Raw genomic sequence first — 25,048 nt, 5'->3', positions numbered from 1 at the left:
AGGAAGGAACAAGCTTGGTGCATTTGATGAACCACAAGGCCTGTGTGACCAAATGCAGAGGGGACGATGAAGACCTTGGCAGGAACTAAAGTCAGAGAGTTAGGCAGGGACCCGGCAGACAGAGTAAGGAGTGTGGATGCCATTCAAAGTGAAGGAGCACAGCAATGAGAGCTTTGAATCAGGAAAGGCATGTGGCCTAATTTCAAATTCAGAACTCTCACTCTGTCTTTTGTGTAGACAATGGATTGTAGCAGGACAAGAATCAGAGCAGAGAGCATTTGGGAGGTTACTGTATGAAACCAGGTGAGAAATGAAAACGGCTTAGATCAAGGTAGTAGCCACAGAGAGGAGGAGGTGGATTCTGGACATACTTTACATCTAGAACTAATAGGACATGTTGATAAAGCTGATGTAGGAAAGAAGGTAGAGGATTTGGAATTGAGCAAGACGGTGGTTGGTAGTATGGGATTAATTGAGAACAAGAAGATTGGATGATAAATGGACATTTCAAGGAGACAGTTGGGAATGAAGCATCTGAGATGTGTATATTAGGAGAAAAGTAAAATAAGCAGTTGTAAATGTATGTCTAGAGCTTAGAAGAAAGAGAAGAGGGGCTTTAGACATAAATTTGTGAGGTTGGATGGCCTGCAAAACCATAGGATTAAGTACCATCACCCAGCAAAATAATAAAGATGGTGGTTCCAAGTAAAGCTGGAACTGAACCTATGTACCAAACTCATTCCCTACTGGAACACTAAAACAATTTTTTAAATTAGGGGTGGGGTGGGGGTCATAGACACACAAGGATAGGGAAGACAACAGGGAAGAGGTGATAGCAATAAAACTGGTAAGCTGGAAGGCAAACTAATGAATGCTGAATGAATTAGCTAACCCAAGAAAAACAAGTGTGGGGATTCTCCCAGTTGCTGAATACGTTTCTTCCAATGATGCTTGAGGGAACTGGACAGAATAACCATAGGGTGGATTTGGGGATAAACTGGACCCACTGTGAGATGTACCTGAGCTTCAGCTCTACTGATCACATGATCTTCAGAAGGTCCTACTCTCACTGGCGAAACATAGGGACATTTTGGGTCTTCAGGAATGAATGTCAGTTTAGAGCCTGTGTTCAGTAATCCTCCCCAAATCTGATGAGTCCCTTTTCCCAAGTGCACAGTCACACTGGTAAATGGGCACAAGGCTCTTTGGGAAAGTCTGAGAGAAAGACTAACTATAAACTTTTGGCTGCAGAGTGGGGTCCTTCTTGCAGGTAACTAAGATGCCCCTTTATTCAAGGCTTCTGTAAACTCAGTCTGGGAACTGACTGAGAGGCCATGACTAGAGTGCCATTTGATGATTCTTCAGATTTCTGTTAGCTAGACCTTGAACTTTTTCACTTCTTCAGATCAAGTAAATAAAAGTGCACTGCAAGCTAAGGATGGAGATAAAACAAGAACCAGTCTGATTTTACATAGAATCCCTAAAAGACTCAAACTGGCAGTCTCAGATATCTATGAAAGTGAAAGTGAAGGACAGAGGACTGTCTTAAAGAAGTGTTCCTTGAAAGTCTGATTCAGAAGTAATCAGATTCCCAAATTCTTCTTGCCACTAGGGTAGAACACTGAAGATTTATTCCTTTGAAAGGCAAAGAGATGACCTCTGGAATACCAACACACAGATACAGTTAACGACAAAAAACTAGACTGGAAATAGGGGGTTAGATCAATACCCTGAATGCTGAGAACCAGAGTCCTCTGCTCCACTAGACCACATCTTCCTTACATGCAAGAGACCAGAAGAGTCTCTTCCTTGAGGACTCCAGTCAGACCAAGAAGAAAAAGCCAATGACACTGTCTTTGGGAGTTCCCCAACTCTACAGCTCAGTCAAATTGGGGGAGAATGAAGCTCAAAGATGACAAGTCCCACAACAGGCTGCATTCTCATCCTCCTCCTAAATATAAGCAGAGAAGGACCATCAGCTATTGAAGGAAAGTATGTAATGAGAAGTATATACAACAAAATAAAAAAGTATTGAGGAAGAAGAAAAACTACAATTAAGAGAAGATATTACAACCATAAAACAAGAACAGGATGTCACCAATAAGAAACAAGCAGATAATGAAAAAAATGAATTCTTGGTTATTAAACATAGGAGATTTAGAGCTTAAAAATAAGTAAGTCTCCACATATAGACCAAAAAAAAAGAAACTAGAAGAGAAAAATTAGAAAACCAAACTAAGAAGTTCAGTGTCAGAAAAATATCAGGAAGGGAGAACAGGGAAAATGGGGGGTCAATAAAAATCAAGAAAACTCCCAAAACTGAAGAATATGGGTTTCCAAATTAAAAAGGCCTACGACGTATAGAGACCAGTGAATAATAGTGACCTATGCCAAAACAAGACGTGGGGGTAGAGCGGAAGCGAAAGCAAAATGCAAAACAAAAACAAGGTCATATACAAAGATTCACAAAACAGAATGACGTCTGACATTTTTCAAAATTTTATTTATCATATGGTAAAACTGACTTTTTTCCTTTTAGTGTATAGTTCTACAAATGTCAACACATACAGATTTGTGTAACTGCCACCACAAAGAGAGTACATTACAGTTCCAGTAACCAAAAAGCTCCCTGGTACTACTCACTGACATATAAACCTTTACCACATGCATAGTAACCCTTGACAACCAGTGGTCTGTTTTCCAGAACTATACTTTTGCCTTTTCAAGAATGTAAAATAAAAGGAATCATGTAGTACCTAACCTTTTGATACTGGCTTGTCTCATTCAACATAATGCCTTTGAGTTTCATTCAAATTACTGTGTCTATCACTCCTTCTGCTCACTGAATACTATTTCATTGTACTCAGTTTATCCATTCATCCTTTGAAGGATATTGGTGTTGTTTCCAAGTTTCAGCTATCATGTAAAATTGCTATTAACGTTTATGTACTGCTGGGTCACAGGATTAAGTGTATATATAACTTCATAAGAAACTGACAAATGATTTTTCAGAGTGGGGTACCATTTGGCATTCTCACCACCAATTCATGATGGTTCCAGGTGACAGCACTTGATGCTGTCAGGACTTTCTGTTTTAGCAATTCTATCACTGTGTGTGGTGGTCTGTGATCATGGTTTCAATTTGCATTTGCCTGAAGCAGGGCAAAGACTGATAGAGTTTTGCCAAGAAAATGCACTGGTCATAACAAACACCCTCTTCCAACAACACAAGAGAAGACTCTATACATGGACATCACCAGATGGTCAACACCAAAATCAGATTGATTATATTCTTTGCAGCCAAAGATGGAGAAGCTCTATACAGTCAGCAAAAACAAGACCAGGAGCTGACTGTGGCTCAGACCATGAACTCCTTATTGCCAAATTCAGACTTAAATTGAAGAAAGTAGGGAAAACCACTAGACCATTCAGGTATGACCTAAATCAAATCCCTTATGATTATACAGTGGAAGTGAGAAATAGATTTAAGGGCCTAGATCTGATAGATAGAGTGCCTGATGAACTATGGAATGAGGTTCATGACATTGTACAGGAGACAGGGATCAAGACCATCCCCATAGAAAAGAAATGCAAAAGAGCAAAATGGCTGTCTGGGGAGGCCTTACAAATAGCTGTGAAAAGAAGAGAAGCGAAAAGCAAAGGAGAAAAGGAAAGATATAAACATCTGAATGCAGAGTTCCAAAGAATAGCAAGAAGAGATAAGAAAGCCTTCCTCAGCGATCAATGCAAATAAATAGAGGAAAACAACAGAATGGGAAAGACTAGGGATCTCTTCAAGAAAATCAGAGACACCAAAGGAACATTTCATGCAAAGATGAGCTCGATGAAGGACAGAAATGGTATGGACCTAACAGAAGCAGAAGATATTAAGAAGAGATGGCAAGAATACACAGAAGAACTGTATAAAAAAGATCTTCACAACCCAGATAATCACGATGGTGTGATCACTGACCTAGAGCCAGACATCCTGGAATGTGAAGTCAAGTGGGCCTTAGAAAGCATCACTACGAACAAAGCTAGTGGAGGTGATGGAATTCTAGTTGAGCTATTCCAAATCCTGAAAGATGATGCTGTGAAAGTGCTACACTCAACATGCCAGCAAATTTGGAAAACTCAGCAGTGGCCACAGGACTGGAAAAGGTCAGTTTTCATTCCAATCCCAAAGAAAGGCAATGCCAAAGAATGCTCAAACTACTACACAATTGCACTCATCTCACACGCTAGTAAAGTAATGCTCAAAATTCTCCAAGCCAGGCTTCAGTAATATGTGAACCATGAACTTCCTGATGTTCAAGCTGGTTTTACAAAAGGCAGAGGAACCAGAGATCAAATTGCCAACATCCGCTGGCACAAGCAAGAGAGTTCCAGAAAAACATCTATTTCTGCTTTATTGACTATGCCAAAGCCTTTGACTGTGTGGATCACAATAAACTGTGGAAAATTCTTCAAGAGATGGGAATACCAGACCACCTGACCTGCCTCTTGAGAAATTTGTATGCAGGTCAGGAAGCAACAGTTAGAAGTGGACATGGAACAACAGACTGGTTCCAAATAGGAAAAGGAGTACGTCAAGGCTGTATATTGTCACCCTGCTTATTTAACTTCTATGCAGAGTACATCATGAGAAATGCTGGGCTGGAAGAAACACAAGCTGGAATCAAGATTGCCAAGAGAAATATCAATAACCTCAGATACGCAGATGACACCACCCTTATGGCAGAAAGTGAAGAGGAACTAAAAAGCCTCTTGATGAAAAGTGAAAGAGGAGAGTGAAAAAGTTGGCTTAAAGCTCAACATTCAGAAAACGAAGATCATGGCATCTGGTCCCACCAATTCATGGGAAATAGGTGGGGAAACAGTGGAAACAGTGTCAGACTTTATTTTTCTGGGCTCCAAAATCACTACAGATGGTGACTGCAGCCATGAAATTAAAAGATGCTTACTCCTTGGAAGGAAAGTTATGACCAACCTAGATAGCATATTCAAAAGCAGAGACATTACTTTGCCAACAAAGGTCTGGCTAGTCAGGGCTATGGTTTTTCCAGTGGTCATGTATGGATGTGAGAGTTGGACTGTGAAGAAGGCTGAGCACCGAAGAATTGATGCTTTTGAACTGTGGTGTTGGAGAAGACTCTTGAGAGTCCCTTGGACTGCAAGGAGATCCAACCAGTCCATTCTGAAGGAGATCAGCCCTGGGATTTCTTTGGAAGGAATGATGCTGAAGCTGAAACTCCAGTACTTTGGCCACCTCATGCAAAGAGTTGACTCATTGGAAAAGACTCTGATGCTGGGAGGGATTGGGGGCAGGAGGACAAGGGGATGACAGAGGATGAGATGGCTGGATGGCATCACTGACTCGATGGACGTGAGTCTGAGTGAACTCCGGGAGTTGGTGATGGATAGGGAGGCCTGGCGTGCTGCGATTCATGGGGTGGCAAAGAGTCGGACACGACTGAGTGACTGGTCTAATCTGATCTGATCTGAATGACTAACAATGCTGAATATCTTTGCACATGTTTATTTGCCATCCTTATATCCTCTTTGGTGAAGTATCTGTTCAAATCCTTTGCCCATTTTTAAACTGGGTTGGTTGAGCTTTGAGAATTCTTATTACTGAGTTTTGATAGTTCTTTATATAATTTGGACACAAGTCCTTTGTCAAAAAACATGAGTTGCAAATATTTTCTTCCCGTCTATAGCTTGTCTCTTAATTCTCTTGACAGTATTTTTGACAGTAAAAGTTTTAAATCTTGATAAAGTCTAATTTATTGACTTTTTCTGGGTTTGTGCTTCTGGCATCAATTCTAACCTTGGGTCACAAAAACTTTTTCCTATGTTTTTTTCTACAGGTTTTATACCTTTATGTTTTACATTTGTTTCTATGACCCATTTCAAGTTAATCTTTGTATCAGAAGTGAGATTTTTGGTCAAGGTTCATGTTTTTACAGATGGATGACCAATTGTTACAAAACAATATGTTGAAAAGACTATCCTTTCCTCAATAAACTGATTTTGTATATTTGTCAAAGATCAAATGCTTATATTCACATGGTCTACTTGAGGACTTCTGATTCTGCTCCACTGATTCATCATTAATCCCATACTGTCTTGATTACTGAAGCTTGATACTGAAAGTCATTCCTCCATCTTTGTTCTTCTTTTTCAAATTTGTTTTAGCTATTCCAGTTCCTTGGCCTTTACATATAAATTATAGGATTCGCTGGTCTATGTCTACAAAACATTGTACTGGGGTTTTGATTGGCTGCAAGGATTCTATAGATCACCCTAGAGGAAAATAGTATTACTACTATGCTGAGTCTTCTAATCCACAAGCTACGTATGTTTTTCCCTTTATTTAGGTCTTCATAGATTTCTTTTAACACCATTTTGCACATTTCAGTATAGAGATGAATTTATACTTAAGTAGTTCATTTAGGAGAGGGAACAAGCTATTGTGGATACTACTGTTTTTCAAATTTCTGTGACAAGTTGTTTATTACTTGTATATAGAAATATGATTGCTTTCTGTGTGACCTTATATTCTGTGACCTTCATAAACTCAGTTAGGAAATGAAATTTTAAGAAACAATTTGAAAATACTTACACACTCAGAACCACTGAGAGGTTTTCTAAAATCTCAACAATTAGAGAGAGAATAGTGAAAAATTTATACTACTTGATTTCAAGAGTTACAGAAATCAAGACCATGTAGTACCAGTATAAAGATCAACAAACAGGTTAACAGAATGGAGTAAGAACCCATAAATAAATCACACTTACATGGTTATTAGATTTTTGATAACAGCATCAGAGTAATCCAGGAAGGAAAAGAAACTTTTCTACAAATGATACTAAATTAATGAAATACTGATATGGGAAAAAATGAACCTTGACCCTAATCTTATAGCATCCATAAAACTTAATTCAAAATGGATCATAGATACTGGCACAGTTACTATGGAAAACACTATGGAAGTTCATTTAAAAACTTAAAACTACCAGGAGTGATGTCAGTAGCATGGCTGAATAAGACATCCCTTGTTCATGTTCCCCTGTCAATGACAATTTGGCATCCATTCACAAAGTGCCTTTGTGGGAGTTATGGGATCCAGCACCATATATGAAAGGACCCAGGAGGTGTCTCATCTAGCCATGCATCTGGTAATAGGCACACAGATCTCAGTTCTGGCTCTGGACCCAACAGGGTCCAAGAAACAGCTCTAGGCCCTCTCAGCCACAGTCCAGGAAGCTCTGGGAAACACTGTTTTAGACAATCACCCAGAGGTGAAAGAACTTTTGTGGAAGTCCAAGTTTCAAGCAGAATGCTAGAGAAAAATAACATAAATCTGGATGCACTGGGAGGGTAAGAAGAACTGTTTGACTACTCACATCACCTTACCCCAAGGCAGCACAGTTTATGACTAGAAAAGATCCTGGCCCACGATTTCTCCCAGGAAAGTGCATACCTGAGCAACCAGGTTCCCCAGTACTAAATTGTGAACTGCATGACTGGAGGTGGGGAGGGGGAAGAGGCTGGGAGAGTGGCAGATAGGACTCTCAAAAGGGATTAAAGGAACATGGATCCTACTAAATGTCCCATGGGGCACCATCAAGAAGCCCACCCATAAGCCTGACTATAAGTTGGGCATCCTCCAGCTACCCATGAGGCATTTCAGCACTCCATGGGCCTTACACACACCATCAACCTGCGGCCAGTTCCTTGGTCACATTCCTAATGGTGAGTGAACACATACAGAAAGACTTGCTGGCCCAAATCTGTTGGCCATGAGAGACCACAAATTTGAGCTGCAGTGCCATCTTTGGGAAAATAAAAGGGAGGCTGTCAGCACTTGGCCTTGTGTTTTGCAGGATGAGAACAAGGCATACAAGATTAAGAATTGTGTCATAAGAAGGAACAATAAGTGCTGAGCAAGTGCATCCATAGAAGATCTGAGAAACTGTCAGAATCTCTAACAGGGCTGATTGAAAGTAGTTTGGGAGGAGGTAACTGCTACTTCAAATGTGAAGATAACAACACAAAACTTCAAGGAAACATGATGCCACCAAAGAATTACAATAATCTTCCAGTAACCCATTCCAAAGACATGGAGATATAGGATTTACTCAATAAAGAATTTAAACGGCTATTTTAAGGAAACTCAATGTGCTATAAGAAAACACAGAAAGACAAGTCAATTAAATCAGGAAAACTATACTACATGAATAAAACAAGAAGTTTAACAAAGTGATAGAAATCATAAAATAGAACCACAAGAAATTCTGGAGCTGAATAATAAAATGAATGAATTAAAAATATAATAGAGAACATCAACATCAGAACGGATCAAGCAGAATAAAGAATCTAAGATAGACAGTTTCAAGGGTTTTGAAACTATCCAGCCAGAGGAGAACAAAGAAAACAGAAATTTAAAAGAATGAAGAAAGGTACATGATCTATGCGATGTCATCAAAAGAAATAATTTGTGAATTATTAGAGTTCCTGAAGTTAAGAGACACAGAGCTCATTTGAAGAAATAATGGCTGAGAACTGTCTGAATATGGAGAGAGATATGGATATCCAAGTTCATGAAGCTCAAAGGTCATCAAACAAACTCCACTGAAGATTTCCTCTTTAAGATTCATTATAATAAACTTGTCAAAACTCAAAGAGAAAAATCTTAAAAGAAGCAAGAGAAAAGAAGCTTATAACTTAAAAGGGACTTCTCATAAGGCTATCAGTGGATTTCTTAGCACCCTTTGAGAGAGTGAGATGATAATACAAAGTGCTCATAGGAAAAAAAAAATTGCCAAACAAGAATACTCTATTCAACAAAGTTATCCTTCAGAAATGAAGGAGGGATAAAAGATTTCCCCACACAAACAAAAGCGAAGGGAGTTGATCACCACCAGATCTGCCTCACAAGAAATGTAGAAAGAAGTTCTTCAAGCTGAAATGAAAGGATTCTAATTGGTAATATGAAAACATACAATATACTGGGGTAAACGTAAGTATATAGTCAAATTCAGAATACTCTAATACTGTAACATGGCAGTGTGTTAACCACTTAAATTTAGTATAAATGCTAAAGGAAAAGAGTATTAAAAATAAGCATAGCTAAAATAACTTGTTGATGAATATAAAATATGAAAAGTAAATTATGAATTCAAAAACAAAGTGAAAGTCACTCAGTAGTGTCCGACTCTTTGTGGACTGTATAGTCCATGGAATTCTCCAGGCCAGCATACTTGAGTGGGTAGCCTTTCCCTTCTCCAGGGGATCTTCCCAACCCAGGGACCGAACCCAGGTCTCTCGGATTCTTTACCAGCTGAGCCACAAGGGAAGCCCTTTTTTTGTTTTTGCTTTTTTTGCTTTTGTTCAAAAACAAAAGGGGGAGTAAAAGGGTAGAGTTGTTGCTGCTGCTGCTGCTGCTGCATCGCTTCAGTTGGGTCCGACTCTGTGTGACCCCATAGACGGCAGCCCACCAGTCTCCCCCATCCCTGGGATTCTCCAGGCAAGAAGACTGGAGTGGGTTGCCATTGCCTTCTCCAAGAGTTGTTATATGCAATCAAAGTTATCAGCATATAATAGACTGTTTTACCTACAAGATGTTTTATGTAAGCTTCATGATAACAACAAAGCAAACACAAAAACCTACAATAGATTCACAAAAGATAAAGAGAAGACAATCAAAGCATACTATTGCAGAAAATCAATTCACAAAGGCAGGCAGTAGGAGAGGGAGAAATGAACAAGAAAACTATAAAACAGTCAGAAAACAGTTAACAGGGTATTCGTAAATCCTTACCTATTAATATTTACTTCAAATGTAAATGAATTAAGTTCTCCAATCCAAAGACATAGAGCAGATCAATGGATTAAAAAAAAAGAAGGGACCAAACTACATGCTGCCTATAAGAGACTCACTTTGGTTTATGGTCACACATAGGGAAAAATGAAGGATGAAAAAGATATTCCATGCAAGTAGATATCAAAAGACAAGAGGGGTAGTTATTCTTTTACCAGATAAAACAGGCTATAGTCCAAAAACCATATCAAGAGACAAGGAATGTCATTATATAATGTTAAAGGGATTAACTCATAAAGAAAATATAAGTCATAAATATATATGCAGGCAACATCAGAGCACTAAATATATCAAGTAAATATTAAAAAATCCAAAAGACAAAATAGACAACAGCACAGTAATAATGAGGGACATCGATAGCTCACTTACAACAGTGGGTATATCATCCAGACAAAAATGTAACACGGAAATGTTAGTCTTGAACTATACCAAATGAACCTAACAGACATACAGAACATTTCATCCACTAGAATCAGAATACATATTCTCAAGCACACATGAAATACTCTTGAGGACATATCATATGATAGGTTACAAGATAAGTCTTAGCAGATTTAAGAACATCAAAGTCATACCAAGTACATTTTCCAACTACAAGGTTATTACACTAGGAATCAGTAACCAGAGGAAAACTAGAAAATTCAGAAATACATAGAGATTAAACAAAACACTTCTAAACAACCAATGAGTCAAAGAAGACATCAAAAGGGAAATCAAAAAACTATCCTGAAACAAATAAAAATGGAAATACAGCATTCTAAAACAAATGGCCAACAGGTACACAAAACATGTTCAGCATCACTAATCATCAGGGAAATGCAAATCAATACCAAAGTGAGATATCACCTCACACCTGTTAAAATGGCTATTATCAAAAAGATAAGGGATAAGTGTTGGCAAGGATGTGGAGAATGGGGAACACTTGTGCAATGTCGGTCAGAATGCAGACTGATCCAGCAACTACACAAAATGGTATGGAGGTTTCTCAAAATTAAAAAAAGAACCATCATAAGATCTAGTAATCCCACTTTTGGGTATATCCAAAGGAAAAGAATCAGGATCTCAAAGGGATATGTGCATTCCCATATTCACTGTATTATGTACAATAGCTGAGATACGGAAACAAGTTTCGCTCTACAGACAAATGGATAAAGAAGATGTGGTACATACATGCAATAGAATATCATTCAGCCAAAAGAAAGAAGGAAATTCTGCCATTTGTGACACTGATGGACCTTGTGGGCCCTACGCTAAGTGAAATAAGTCAGACGGAGAAAGGCAAATACCATATGATATCACTTTTATGTGTAATCTAAAAAGGCCAACTTCACAGAGACAGAGTAGAATGGTGGTTGCCATGGGCTGGGAGGTGGGTGCAGGAAATGGGGAGATGCTGAGCAAGGGTACAAACTTGCAGTCATAAGATACATAAGTTCTGTGGATGTAGTGTATAGCATGGTGACTATAACTAACAATACTGTATTCTATACTTAAAAACTGCTAAGAAGTAAATCTTAAATGTTCTCACCACATAAAAGAAACTATAATTATGTGAGTGATGAAAAAGAATGAAATTCTGCCATCTGCAACAACATGGATGAACTTGGGACATTATGCTAAGTGAAATAAGTCAGACAGAGAAAGACAAATACTGTATATGTGTGCGTGCTAAAGTTGCTTCAGTTGCGTCTGACTCTTTGCAACCCCATGGACTGTAGCCCACCAGGCTCCTCTGTCCATGGGATCCTCTAGGCATGAATACTGGAGTGGGTTGCCATGCCCTCCTCCAGGGGTCCTTCCAAACCCAGGGATCAAACCCAGGTCTCTTACATCTCCTGCATTGGCAGACAGGTTCTTTACCACTAGCACCACCTGGGAAGCCCATGAGATCAGTTATATATGGAATTGAAAAAAAATTCAACAAACTAGTGAATGTAATAAAAAGGAGGGATTTTCCTGGTAGTCCAGTGGCTAAGAGTCCATGATGCCAATGCAGGGGGCCTGGGTTCGATCCCTGATCAGGGAACTAGATCTCCCATACTGCAACTAAAGATCCTGCATGCCACAACTAAGAGTTTCCATGCCGAAACTAAGAATTCATATGCCACAACTAAAAATCCTAAGAGTTTGCATGCTGAAACAGAGTTCACATGCTGCAACTAAAGATCCCATGTGCCACAACTAAGAACCAGTGAAGCCAAATAAATAAAGAATAAACTAATGGTTACCAGTGGGAAGAGGAAAAGGTAAAGGGCTATAAGGATATATTATACAACACAGAAAGTCATAGCTAATATTTTATAATGACTATAAATGAAGCATAACCATTAAAAATTTAAGTCCCTATATTGTACACCTATAACTTATATAATATTGTACAGCAACTATACTTCAATAATAATGAGGGCAAGAGGAAATTTTTACAAGGGATGGGCAATTTATGGCATAAATTGTGACAGATTCATGGATATATAATTACCTCCAAACTCATCATGTCACATACATTAAATACATACAGCTTTATAATAAATAAATAATAGTTTAGTATGTAATAAATAATAAAGTAGTTTAAAAACACAAATGTATCACAGATCTAAATGTAAAAGTTATGACAGTAAAGCATTTAGAAGAACACATAGGAGAATATGCTCATAATTTAGATTTAGGCAAAGTTTCCTTATATAATAGGAAGAAAGTTAATAACCATAAGAGAAAAAATTATAAATCAGACTTTATCAAAATTAAAAACTTCTATTCATGAAAAGATAGTTAAGAAAATTAATAGGCAAAATAAAGACTGGAAGAAAACATTCATAAAATATATATCTCAACAAAGGACTGGCAACAGAAAATATAAAAAGCATCTACCTACAACTCTACAAAAAAGACTGAAAATGATTTTTAAATGGCCAAGCATTTGGAAAAAACACTTCACAAAATAAAATATATGAAAAGTAAATAATCACATAGAAAAGCGCTAAGGAGATGTAAAATAAAAACTATATCACCACAAGACTAGATAAAAATTAAAACAGTAATACCAAGTGTTGGTGAAGATGAGGAACAACCAGAACTCTCACATAGTAGTGGTGGGAATACTAAATGCTACAACCACTTTGGGAAAAGCTCTAGTAGTTTCTATTCAAACCAATCACACACAATCACCATATTACCTACTAATCCTAAATCCTAGAAATTTACCCAAGAGAAATGAGAAAATATTCCCACATAGTTATTTAAAAATGCAGTTTTATTCAAAATAGCAAAAACTAGAATTTCCAGGTGTCCAATAATAGAATTAATAACCAAACTATAGTATATTCACTCAGTAGAATACCACTCAGCAATAAAATAGAACAGATTACTAAGACATATAATGATGAAAATGAATCTCAAAAACAATGCTACGTGAAAGAAGCTTTCCACAAAAGTACATGTCAGAGGACACTGTTTACATAAAGTCATAGAAGAGGCAACAATATGGCATAAGAAGTTTAGAAGAGGGGTTAAGCGTGGCAGAAATTAACTGGGAAGGAGTATGAGGGAGCTTTCCAGGGAGATGGTAATATCCTCTATCTTGATATGGGGTTAGAAACCATTAGTATACACACTAACAAAGAGTCAGCAAGTGTACACTTAAGTTGTGTGCACTCATTGTATGTAAAATGTACAACATAAGGAAAGTTTGTAAAAATATTTAACTCTAGTTAATGATATACACGTTAAAATATTCAGGGGACACACACAGATGTCTTGAAAACATGTTAAAAATAAGACAGACTGAAGGGTAGATAAGAGGGATAAAAAAGGACAGATATGTGATAAAAACAAGTGTAGCAAGATGTGAATGGGAGAACCAACATTGTGTAACTTTCTTGCATGCTTGAAAATGTTCATAATAAAATATTAGGGGAGTTCCCTGTTGGCTTACAGTTAGGATTCCAGCCTTTCATTGCCATGACCTGGGTTCAATCCCTGGCTGTAGAACTGAGATCCCACAAGCTGTGTGGTACAGCCAAAAAAAAAAAAAAAAGGGCGAAGGCAGGGAGTAATGAAAGAGAAAATAAAAATGAAGAGACAGTACAGACTGATAAAAAAAGAGTCATCAGTGAAGGAGAAGGACACGGAAAGTATGACATCCTGAAAACCAGTTAGAAAAGACATTTCAGAGGAAGGAATTGCCAACGGTCTATGGCACAGGTTCTGAAAATCCAAATAGTATTAAAACAGGCCCACTGAACATGGCTGTAAGAGGGGTGTGAGTAAATGAGAGTAAAAGCCACAGCAAAGTCAAGGGAGAGAACACTGCTAGTGAGGAAGCAGAGACAGTAAATAACAACTCTTAGGAAGCTTGGCTATGAAGGAGACTAGAGACCGGGCAGCAGCTGGAGGAGGATGTGGGCGCCAATGCACTGGACAACACTAGAGCGCATTTCTGCGTGGGCGGCAGTGATCCAGCAGAAAATCAAGGGATGTCAGGGCTGCTCTGAAAAGGTGTGCTTAACTCAACTCCCAGTACCTGTAAATGTGAACTTATATAGAATAAGGTATTTGCAGATATAATCTAGTTAAAACATGAGACTGTGCTAGATTAAGGTGGGCCCCAACCCAATGACCAGTATATCCCTATAAGAAAAGGGAAGGATAAAAAGAGGACTTGGACACAGATACACGGAGGCGAGAAAAAACTTTATGACAGACAGTGGAGGCAGAAATTGAAGTGATACATCTACCAGCCAAGGAATGCCAAGGACTGCCAGCCACCACCAGAAACTGGGAAGAAGACAGGAAGAATTCTCCCCTAGAGCCTTCAGAGAGAGTATAGCTCTGCAGACACTGTGATTCAGAAGTCTAGCTGCCATAGCTGGCAGAGAGTAAGTTGCCATTCTTTTAGGCCACTAAGTTTGTAGCACTTTGTTAGGGCAGCCCTGGGAAACTAATAATACAGGGGAGAATAATGGTGAATAGAAACAGGCAATAAGAACAGAGGAGATGTCCTTGAGGTGATGTGGAACCATTTCCAAGATACCAGAGGAGGGGATAGCCTTTGAGAGGATCAGGGCCACCCTCTTCCACTGAAATGAGTATAGCATCATTCATAGAGGACCTCAACAAATTAGGGGTTTACCCAGAAGCTTTGGACAATAAAGAATGCTTCAGAGAGTTTTGTAATAGCTTCTCTGTCTTTTTAACTAGCACACAATATGTAGCTTGCATATTAAAGCTTCAAGTCTTCCTCTAACAAGAATCAACCCATGAAACAAATACAGCAACTCTCTGCCTTCCAAAAGGAGTCTGAGAACAAAGAGTTAAGTCTTACCAACACGAATAGAACCAGATGCTCAGCCAATGTTTGTCAAAACAAAACACAACAACCAGACACAAAGCCTGGTTATCCAAATTCAGGAAGCTCTTTACCTTGAGCTGCTGCTGGAGCTCACTGTTCAGACGGGCCAGCACGGCATTTGCCTCTTTATTTTTGCGGATAGCAGTTTGAATAGCCTTCTTCTGTTTGGAAGACTGCCTACAAAAAAGTACAGACAGTTCAGTGACACAGAACTTAGAGGTCCAGATCCCTGTGGGTCAGAACTCTCTGATTCACGAGAAGTGCTAAACTAATAAGGGGCTAACATCACAGAGCTCCCAAAATAAAATCATATATTCACAGGCAGGCAGGCACATACCAAAGGAAATAAGTTTCTTGGGATGAATTATTTACACATGAAGCAGTTTCCATTTTACAACTTGAAGAAAAGCTGTGAATTGGGCCTTTTCAAACACGTTTTGTTCCATTTATCCAAAGGCATTTAATAAGCATTTCTTCCTGACAAATGACATTAACTGGAATACCCTTTTTGTGCATCATTAATGGCATTTCAAAGACCTGCAGGTGGCCCTGTGGGCAAGTCTGAAGGCAAAGAATAGAAAAACATTCTCTTCAGTAAAAATCCTACATTAACTCAGTCAACCTACATACCTCTCTTTTATTTCTTTATTATTAGGCATGAATTCCTAAGTGTGTTTGTGTGTGAGTGTGTGTGTGCAAGTGCATACACCAACATGTATCTGTGGCACTTGAGAAAAACACAAAATTGTTTTAATACCAGTCTTTCCAAAGTAAGTCAACAGTAAATTCACAGAACAGGTGTAACTAAGGTGACCACACACATCCCACCTGGCCCATTACAGTCTTTGCTTATACTGCCTGACTGGCCCTAATTTTTCTTAGCAACTACTTTCCCCCTCAAAACCGTCAATGTGGTTGTAGAACCTACAGCCTTATATCCCACAGCAAGAAATACTGAATCCTCAGAGCAAAAGGACCATCTAAGTTCCCCCAGAGAAACAAACATGTTTGTGATCCCTGGGAGCCAGAGCGACTAAACTAGAAAGCATTGTGACCACTGGAGAGATCTGGTGGCGGTACACTGAGAATGTATACTATACTAGCCACTCTATTCACCTGTATAAGGCATACTCCCTCTCCAACAAGTTTAAACATTAGTTTTTTACCCATAAATAGGCAGGGAAGAAGCTCCAAAATATATTTTTTTACAAGATACAGATTGGATTTCTGGTTTCAGGACAAGACAGAGTAGATACATTTCTCTCTATTCCTCCCACTAAATACAGTAAAACACTGGACATAATATAAAGAATAATATAAGATGACTCTGCAAAGTAGAGTGAAGAAGGCAAACCAGCTAGGGAATTTGGTACCCAAGGAAAGAATAGCCACGAACTACCTGGGTTTTCTTTTTCACTTCATATGGATCTCATAAATGCCAATGAGAGCAGACAATAAAAAGCCTCCCCAAAATTCTGCTCTCTCTAGCCAAAGGACTGGGAAAGGGGCAGCCCAGCAAGACAGAAATTAGACACAATATTCCTCCTGAATACAGATGTAAAATCTTTAATAAAATATTAGCAAATAGAATTCAGCAATATAAAAAAGAATTATAAATCATGACCAAGAGGAGTTATTCCAGGGATGCAAGACTGATTCAATATTCAAAAACAATCAATATAATTCATTACTTTAACAGGTGAAAAAGAGAATCACATGATCAGATAAACTAATGTAGATTTTTATAATTTTATTCATAAAGACTCATTGAAATTCTTAGATATACCACAACATATATAGAATTTACATGCTGAAAATATACAACACAAATGAAAGAAATAGGATCTAAGTAAATGGAGAAATATATGTTCATGGATTGAAAAACTCAACACAGTAAAGATGTCAACTCTTCCCAGATTGACATAAAGGTTTAACATAATTCTCATGGAAATCCCGGAGAAGGCAATGGCACCCCACTCCAGTCCTCTTGCCTGGAGAATCCCAGGGACAGGGGAGCCTGGTGGGCTGCCGTCTATGGGGTCGCATAGAGTCGGACACGACTGAAGTGACTTAGCAGCAGCAGCATGGAAATCCCAGCAAGATCTTTTCAGCTCAAGACAAAAATATTCTAAAATTAAATGGAAAGTCAAAGGAATTGGAATAGCTAAACAGTTTTGAAAAATACGAAGTGGGAAAAACAGAAGACTTATTATATAGCTATAGTATCAAGTGGCAAAGTAATAAAGATAGCAATCAAGACTGTGTGGTATTGGCAGAGTGAAAGACACATAGATCACTGGAACAGGATAAAGAACCCAGAAAGAGATTCACACTAGTACAGATTATTTATTTTTGACAGACAAGCAAAAGCAAGTCCATAGAAAAAGAACAGCCTTTTCAATGAAAGTGCTGAAGCAATTCAATATCCATAGGCCAAAAAATGAATCTTGACCCAAATCTCAAACTTTATATAAAAATTAACACAAAATGGATCACCAACCTAAATGTAAAGTGTAAAATTATAAAATTTTTAGAAGAAAATGTAAGAGAAAATGATCAGGACCTAGAGCTTAGTGAAGAGATTTTAGAGGTGACAAGAAAAGCACAATCCATAAAAGGAAAAGAAATCAGTAAGTTGGGACTTCATCAAAAATTTTAAACTTTTGCTCTGCAAAAGACTCTTTTAAGAGAATGAAAAGATAACCCACAGACTGAGAGAAAACATTTGCAAACCACAGATGTAACAACTGATCTGTATTTAGAATATACGAAGAACTCTCAAAACTCAATGTTAAAAAACAATTCAATTAGAAAATGGGCAAACGTGATGAAAAGACATGTAACCAAAGAGGACATGTGATGGCAAATACATGAAAAGATGCTCTAGCTATTAGGGAAATGCAAATTAACACCACCGTGGGATAGCGCTACACACCTATTAGAACAGCTAATTTTTAAATTTAAGTGACAGTATCAAAAGCTAGTGAGGATGTGCAGACACTGAATCTTGTACATTGGTGGTGGGAAGATAAAATGGTACAGTCATTTTGGGAAACAACTTGGCAGTTTCTTTAAAAACTAAATATACATTTAGCACGCAACCCAACAATCACACTCCTAGACATTTATTACAGAGAAATGAAAACATATGTATACATGAGAACCTGTACACAGATGCTCACAACAGCTTTATCTGTAATACTTGACAACTAGACACAAACAAAAGGTCTCTGAATAGGTGAACGGCTAAACAGACTGTGGTACATACATAGCGTAGAATACTTCTTAGCAGTATTGATTTACACAACTTAGATGTCAAGGGCATTATGCTGAGAGAAAACAAGCAAAGCTCAAAAGGTCACATGCTGTGTGATTCTATATGTACAACATTCTGAAAATGACAAAATTATAGAGACAGGAAACCGATCAGTGGTTACCACAGGTAAAGAGTAGAAAAGAGGATGAGGTAGGGGTGACTCCTGTATCTTGATTACAGTGGTGGTTACAAGACATACAAATGTGATAAAATGGCATAGAACTATACATATGTACTGTCCCAAATAAGGTAGGTAAAATGTAACCACTGAGAGAAGCTACATTAAAGATACACAAGATTTCTTTGTACTATTTTTTAATCTTCTATGAATCTATAATTATTATAAAATAAATTTTTTTATGAAAATACATCTTGATCAGAGCTGGATGCCTCTACTTAAATAACTACCACGCTAAGTGTGCCAGCTTATAACAGTTTTCCCTTCTCTGGGAATTGTCTCCATCCCCTTCCCCTCCTCTATAGGGATAGGCCCCAGGCAGACAGTCCTATTTGTTCCATGAAACAGTCAGTTCTGTTTTCACACTTGAACAGATGCTAGCCTGTGCTAAGCTTGCCAGATTCTCTCTCCCAGGGATGTGGGTTCCAGTTAAGAGTTTGGTTTAGCCTGGGCTCTGCACAGTGAGAACGTAATATCTGGAGCCGAAGGTGGTTGAGAAGATTTCACAGATAAAAATGTCAGAAAATAGAGACGAATCAGGAGGAAGGCCAATAGAAATATGGTCCTCTCCCCCAATCCATCCATGTCCCTGGGTTCAATGAGTCACCCCTGTATTCTTATAATAATGAACACGGTTTTGCTAGCTCAAGTTGTTCTTTATGTTTTGTCACCAAATGAGCCCTGCATAATGCAAAGACAGGATCCAGCTTCAGAAACCTCTCAAGAGTTCAGCAAAGGCGTCCAACTTGCCTCACCTCTTAAGACCTGCTTCTAGAGTCTGTCTAGGTTCTCCTAACCTTGTTACTCACTGTTCCAGGCTGGGCTCTAACTGGCCTGGTTTCCAAGGAGGAAAATAAGGGAGTAACAGTGAGGTGTTTCTTTTACCTGCTGCTGTTGTTCATCAGGCAATCTCTCAGTTTAGAACTGTACACTGTGAGGCTTGTACATTGAAGGTTATGTGGCAGACTGTCCTCCAATCATATTCTTGTGCCTTCCTGTTTTCAGCCGCATCTCCTCCTCAGTTTGAGCTAGGCACACGGCCATACAATTAGAAACTAGCCGCATTTCTGTGTCTTCTTTGCAAGTAGGTGAGGCCATATGGCTAAATCTAGGTGAAAGGTATCCAAGAGAAATGATGATGTCCTTAAAAGTAACTTATTTTCTCTCCATTTGTTCCTTTCCCCTTTCTGGGACCTGGAACATGAACATGTTAGAGGTGAGCCACCTCCAAACCCTATGGATAAAGGCAACCCTCGTAGGATCTGAAACAAGATGACAGAAGGGACCCAGGTTCTGGACAGGTATGCTTCTGGACCAGTCACCAACTCAGACTTCTACATAAGAAAGAAGTCAGTTTCTTTGTTATTTGAGTGACTGTTACCTCATTTTTTTTCAATCAGCTGAACCACTGTTTGAAGGAATATAAACTGGGATCTCTAGATAAGAAAAATCTTCTTAGCCTTCACCCTGGACCCTGCTTTCTCCCATGGAATTCTGAGTACAGCTTCTAAGAAGTGAGTTTTTATTGCCTTTTCTCTTCTTGGAAATGGTAGGTTTCCATTAGAGATGCCAATCATCAATCCCACAGATATTCATTCCACTGCTGACAAACACGAAGAGAGAAGGGAAACAGAATCCCAACCACACCAAGAACTTCATGCAGGCAAGCAGACCCTACCACACAAGCTCCCTGGAATGCCCTGGGGTGCCACAGGACACCTCCTGGGGTTCCAGAGAAGAGCTTAGGCCACAGAAGCTGGCACAGGTTCGGTCACAGTATTGCCACACAACACCCTCTAGTTCTAAACTGTTGAAACAATTCTATTTTCCCAAAATCCATCCTTAGCAGATAAATAAAATACAGGAAAAGACAATCAAGCCAAATTATTTCTAAGAAAACCCCACTTCTGTCCTTATAGGCAGTTCATTAATGACTACACAATCTAAGAGCTATTTATTACTTATAACCTGGACTCAGCAGCTCACTTGGAGAGAATATTTTATTAGTTCCTCTCTCCTATACAGAGTAGACAATGATGGTATCTGAAGCAGAATTTGTTTCTTATTAATAGGTCACTTCTAATGTTAATTTCCCCAAAAGCTGATGACCATTTTGCAACTTGCTTTGTGACTCTTTTCTCAATTTTTCCAAAGATGGTATATAATAGCATATATAATATATGCTATTATATATTATATATAATATATTATATATATTTTTATATTATATTTTTAATATTTTTAAATTATATTATATTATTATATATTATATATTATTAATATATATTAATATATTTTATTGTTGTTGTTGTTATTGTTATTGTTGTTATTGTTATATTGTTATTGTTGTTATTGTTGTTGTTATTGTTATATTGTTATTGTTGTTATTATATTATTATATAATATATTATAATATATATATAATATATATATATTCTGTTATATGTTGTTATGTTGTTGTTATTGTTATTGTCATTATTGTTATATTGTTATTGTTGTTATTATATTATTATATTATATAATAATATAATAACAACCACTCTAAATGCACTGGAGAGAGATTAAATTACTACATACCATAGATGTTTAAGGGCATCAGAGCTTAATTCTCTCCCAGAACCCTAACCGATAAAGGACTATACAGACTAACCATTATGTGTCTGGCTGTCCTCTCTCCAGGTCTTAAAAAATTATGAGTGTTAAGTTGCTCCTTATCACTCTAAAATGAACTGGTCTGGGACCTGAAATAAGTCTTATACAGTTCCCTTATGGCAAAGCTTAGATACCTGACATTTATAGCACTATTTGTGTTGCTGGGTGCTAGCCTCTCTCACCCTGACCCCGTGAGCTCACCTAACTAGTGAAAGAGTATCATGGTGACGGATGATGACTGAACAAGCAGATAAAACAAATGCCTCTTTTCAACAAATGCTGCTGGGACAACTGGAAATCCATATGCAAAAGAATGAAGCTGGACCCCTTCATCACACTGTACAGAAAAATGAACTCAAAATAGACCATAGGGCTCAATATAAGAGCTAAAACTATAAAGCTTGTAGATGCAAACACAGGAACTAATCTTCATGAACTTGATACGGGCAATGGTTTCTTAGATATGAAAGCAAAAGCACAAGGGACAAAAGAAAAACATTAGATAAATTAAACTTGATCAAACTTAAAAATATTGTGCTTCAAATAGTGTCATTATGAAAGGAAAAAGACAATGCACAGAACAGGAGAAAATATTTGCAAATCATATATATGACAAGGGATTTATATCCAGAGTATATAAAGACCTCATAACTCAAAAATTAAAAGATAAGCAATCCAAGGAAAAATGGGCAAAAAATATAAGCAGACATTTTCCCGAAGAAGTTATTCACATGGCCAATAAGCACATGTAAAGATGCTCAACACCACTGTTCATTAAGGAAATAAAAATCAAAACCATAAGACACCATTTCACACCCACTAAGATGGCTATGATAAAAACCCTAAAAATCAAATAACAAGTGTTGGTAAGGAAGAGTAAAATCTGGAACCTTCATACTTTACTGGTAGGATTGTAAAATGCAATAGACACTGCCACTCTGGAAAACAGTATGGAAGGTTCTCAAACTGTTAAACATAAAGCTACCATCAGTCCAGTCCAGTATGAGTTGCTCAGTCATGCTCGACTCTTTGCAACCCCAGGGACTGCAGCCCACCAGGCTCCTCTGTCCATGGAATTCTCCAGGCAAGAATACTGGAGTAGGTTGCCATTTTCTTCTCCAGGGGATCTTCCCGACGCAGGGATTGAACCCAGGGCTCCTGCATTGCAGGTAAGTTCTTTACCGTCTGAGACACCAGGGAAGCCCAAAGTTACCAAATGACCCAGCAATGACCCAGCAATTTGATTCCTAGGTATAAATACTCAAGACAAATGGAAATATCAGTCCACACAGAAATCTGCACATAAATATTCACAGCATCATTATTCTTATTAGCTGTAAAGTGGAAACAACCCAAATGTCCATCAGCTGATGTATGGGTGAATAAAACGTGGTATATATCCATATAATGGAACATTAATCAGCAGTTTTAAAAAATTAAGTTCTGACTTATTATACAACATGCATGAACCTTAAAAACATGATACTAAGTAAAAAAAGACAGTCACAAAAGGTCATATGTTATATGACTCCATTTAAATGAAATAGCCAGAATAGGCAAATCTATAAAGACAGAAAGTATTGATAGACAACGGTTGCCTGGGATGTGGGAGTGGAAAGTGACTGCTAATGGGCACAGAATCTCTTTTTAGGGGCGATGAAAATGTTCTACAATTAGACTGTTATGATGAGTGTATAACTATATAAATATACTAAAAACCACTGAAGTGTACACTTACAAGAGTAAATTGGACGTTACATGAAACACATCTAAATAAGGTTGCTTTTTAAAAAAGATGAAAAAAAAGACAAAGATTTCTGCTTGAACTCCACCAGTGGCCCTCCCATCTACTTTGGAGGATATCATAGCCACCACTCAGTTGTCACATAGCCAGCACTGATGTGAAGTACAGATTACCGTGAAAAGTTGGGGAGAACATCAAAGAAAGTTTACACGTTTGTATCTCTAAGACCCATCCTCTAGACTGGAGGGTGGCTGGAAGATGGCCAAAGCTCTCAGGGACCATTAAGGATAAAATATACTTCCTTGATGCACTAATACCACTAGGGAACTGTCCATTTGGAAAAAAAAAAAAAACAAAAGCTATCACCTAAAGAAGAGTGCTGCACAGATTCAGAATGAAGATTGACTTCATCAGCAAGCTACACCCAGAGAACTTGTTACTTTTCTTCCTATAACAGTGTAAGCAGGAGAAACTCTGCAGCAGACCCTGATACCTGTAAGGAGCAGTGTTATGACACATCCCAAGCATCTGTGTTAGTGACTAGTCAGGCTCACTTGAAGTCACACATAGCAGCAGGTTTCTGCCCTCAATTTCTGCCCTCACTCAATTTCACTGAGGCAAGTGATGGTTCTTCTTAAAGTCAAAGTCTTCTGGAGAAGGATGGCTTGTCCAGACGATGGTTTTTTTGGTCCCTGATCATGTCCACAGGTGTCCCTACCCTCTATTCAGCTACAGAAAGTTATCTTAAAGGCTCTGCATGTGACCATTCTGTGCTGAGATGCTCAGCAACAGAACCTCTTCATGGGAATGAAAAGGAATCACATGCTGCATCTACTCAAAGTCAGGTCTGAGGGTCTTGAAGCTGGTCACATGCATTAGGGGGACATGAGATAAGACAGGTAAAGAGGGGAACTGTCATTTATAGTACTGTCTTCTTCCCAGGAAAACACAGGCCAAAACAAGCAAAAAGGGTGGGAAGGAAAGGAAGAGGAGAGAGGAGGGGAAGGAAATCAAACCAATCTGAAACACACCCCAGCCTGTGATTCACACACTCCTTGGGAGGTTAAGTCTTATCACTTAGAAATCCTCTTTCTACATGACTGGGAGACTGTAATACTATCACAGAAATGAGTGAGGTAAGACTATAACCATTAAAATCACACCAGTCCAAGGGGTTGAGTGTAAACATAAGTTTACATTTACATAAGAATATGCAGATTTAAAATGAAAGTTCTGACTATATGCGCATTTATCTGTTCTACTTACTTTTGGACTGCTGGATGGGGTTTCACGGTTGCTACAGAAGCTGGCCCGCCTACAGTGGTAGACGGTTCTTGATTTTCTGTAGCTTGATTTTCAGGTCGGAATTTCCTACGGATGGGCTTCGATGGGGGTTGAGAATATGGTATCTCCTGTGGATTAAAAAAAAAAAGTTAAACAAGTAAATGCCACTCATCTTGTCAATGCCCTTATGTTCCTCCTGGCCTGTCCCCACAGTCAGTCATGCGCTCTATTCAAACTCCACATCCAAGGACACTTGGCTGATTTGTGGCTTAGCAAGACCTGGAGGGACCATCAGATTCCAGGGGCCTTTCCTTCTTTTTTTTTCCCATGTTTGCAGCCTATTACCTTTTTGCTACCTAGAAGGACACAGGAATCAGGTGCCCTCTTTACCTCCTCTCCTTTCTTTTTTAAATGCTGTGTGCATCTCACATCACGAGGCCTTTCCTTATTAAAGACAAAATTCTCTCTTGCCTTACTTTGGGGCTTTGGGGAATATGTTCTAAATAAGTTCTAAGTTTTAAAGTTTGTAGAGGTCTTCATCATAAACTCCTCATTCTCCTACCCCCAGCTCCTACATCAAGCCAAGCTGGTGAGCCACTGTGTCTTCTGGAAGGAGGCAGCTAGCCTGCTTTCTTGGAGG

At 38.4% G+C, this 25,048-nt stretch overlaps 1 protein-coding gene across 2 annotated transcripts in view; it reads right to left on the bottom strand.

The window, feature by feature from the left end:
* The window catches only part of REPS2 (RALBP1 associated Eps domain containing 2), a 244,308-nt gene that overhangs the window by 9,119 nt on the left and 210,141 nt on the right, over positions 1-25,048 (bottom strand). For both annotated transcript variants that reach the window (XM_027533588.1, XM_027533589.1), the window contains exons 17-18: positions 24,391-24,536; positions 15,306-15,411 (exon numbers count right to left, since the gene is read on the bottom strand). In XM_027533588.1, the coding sequence (XP_027389389.1) occupies positions 15,306-15,411; positions 24,391-24,536 (252 nt within the window). The remainder of the gene's footprint in view (positions 1-15,305; positions 15,412-24,390; positions 24,537-25,048) is intronic.

Source organism: Bos indicus x Bos taurus, chromosome X (assembly GCF_003369695.1).
Source record: "Bos indicus x Bos taurus breed Angus x Brahman F1 hybrid chromosome X, Bos_hybrid_MaternalHap_v2.0, whole genome shotgun sequence".
Taxonomy (NCBI): domain Eukaryota; kingdom Metazoa; phylum Chordata; class Mammalia; order Artiodactyla; family Bovidae; genus Bos; species Bos indicus x Bos taurus.
The sequence above is the reverse complement of the archived record's forward strand: the minus strand, read 5'-3'. Positions and strand labels throughout refer to the sequence as shown.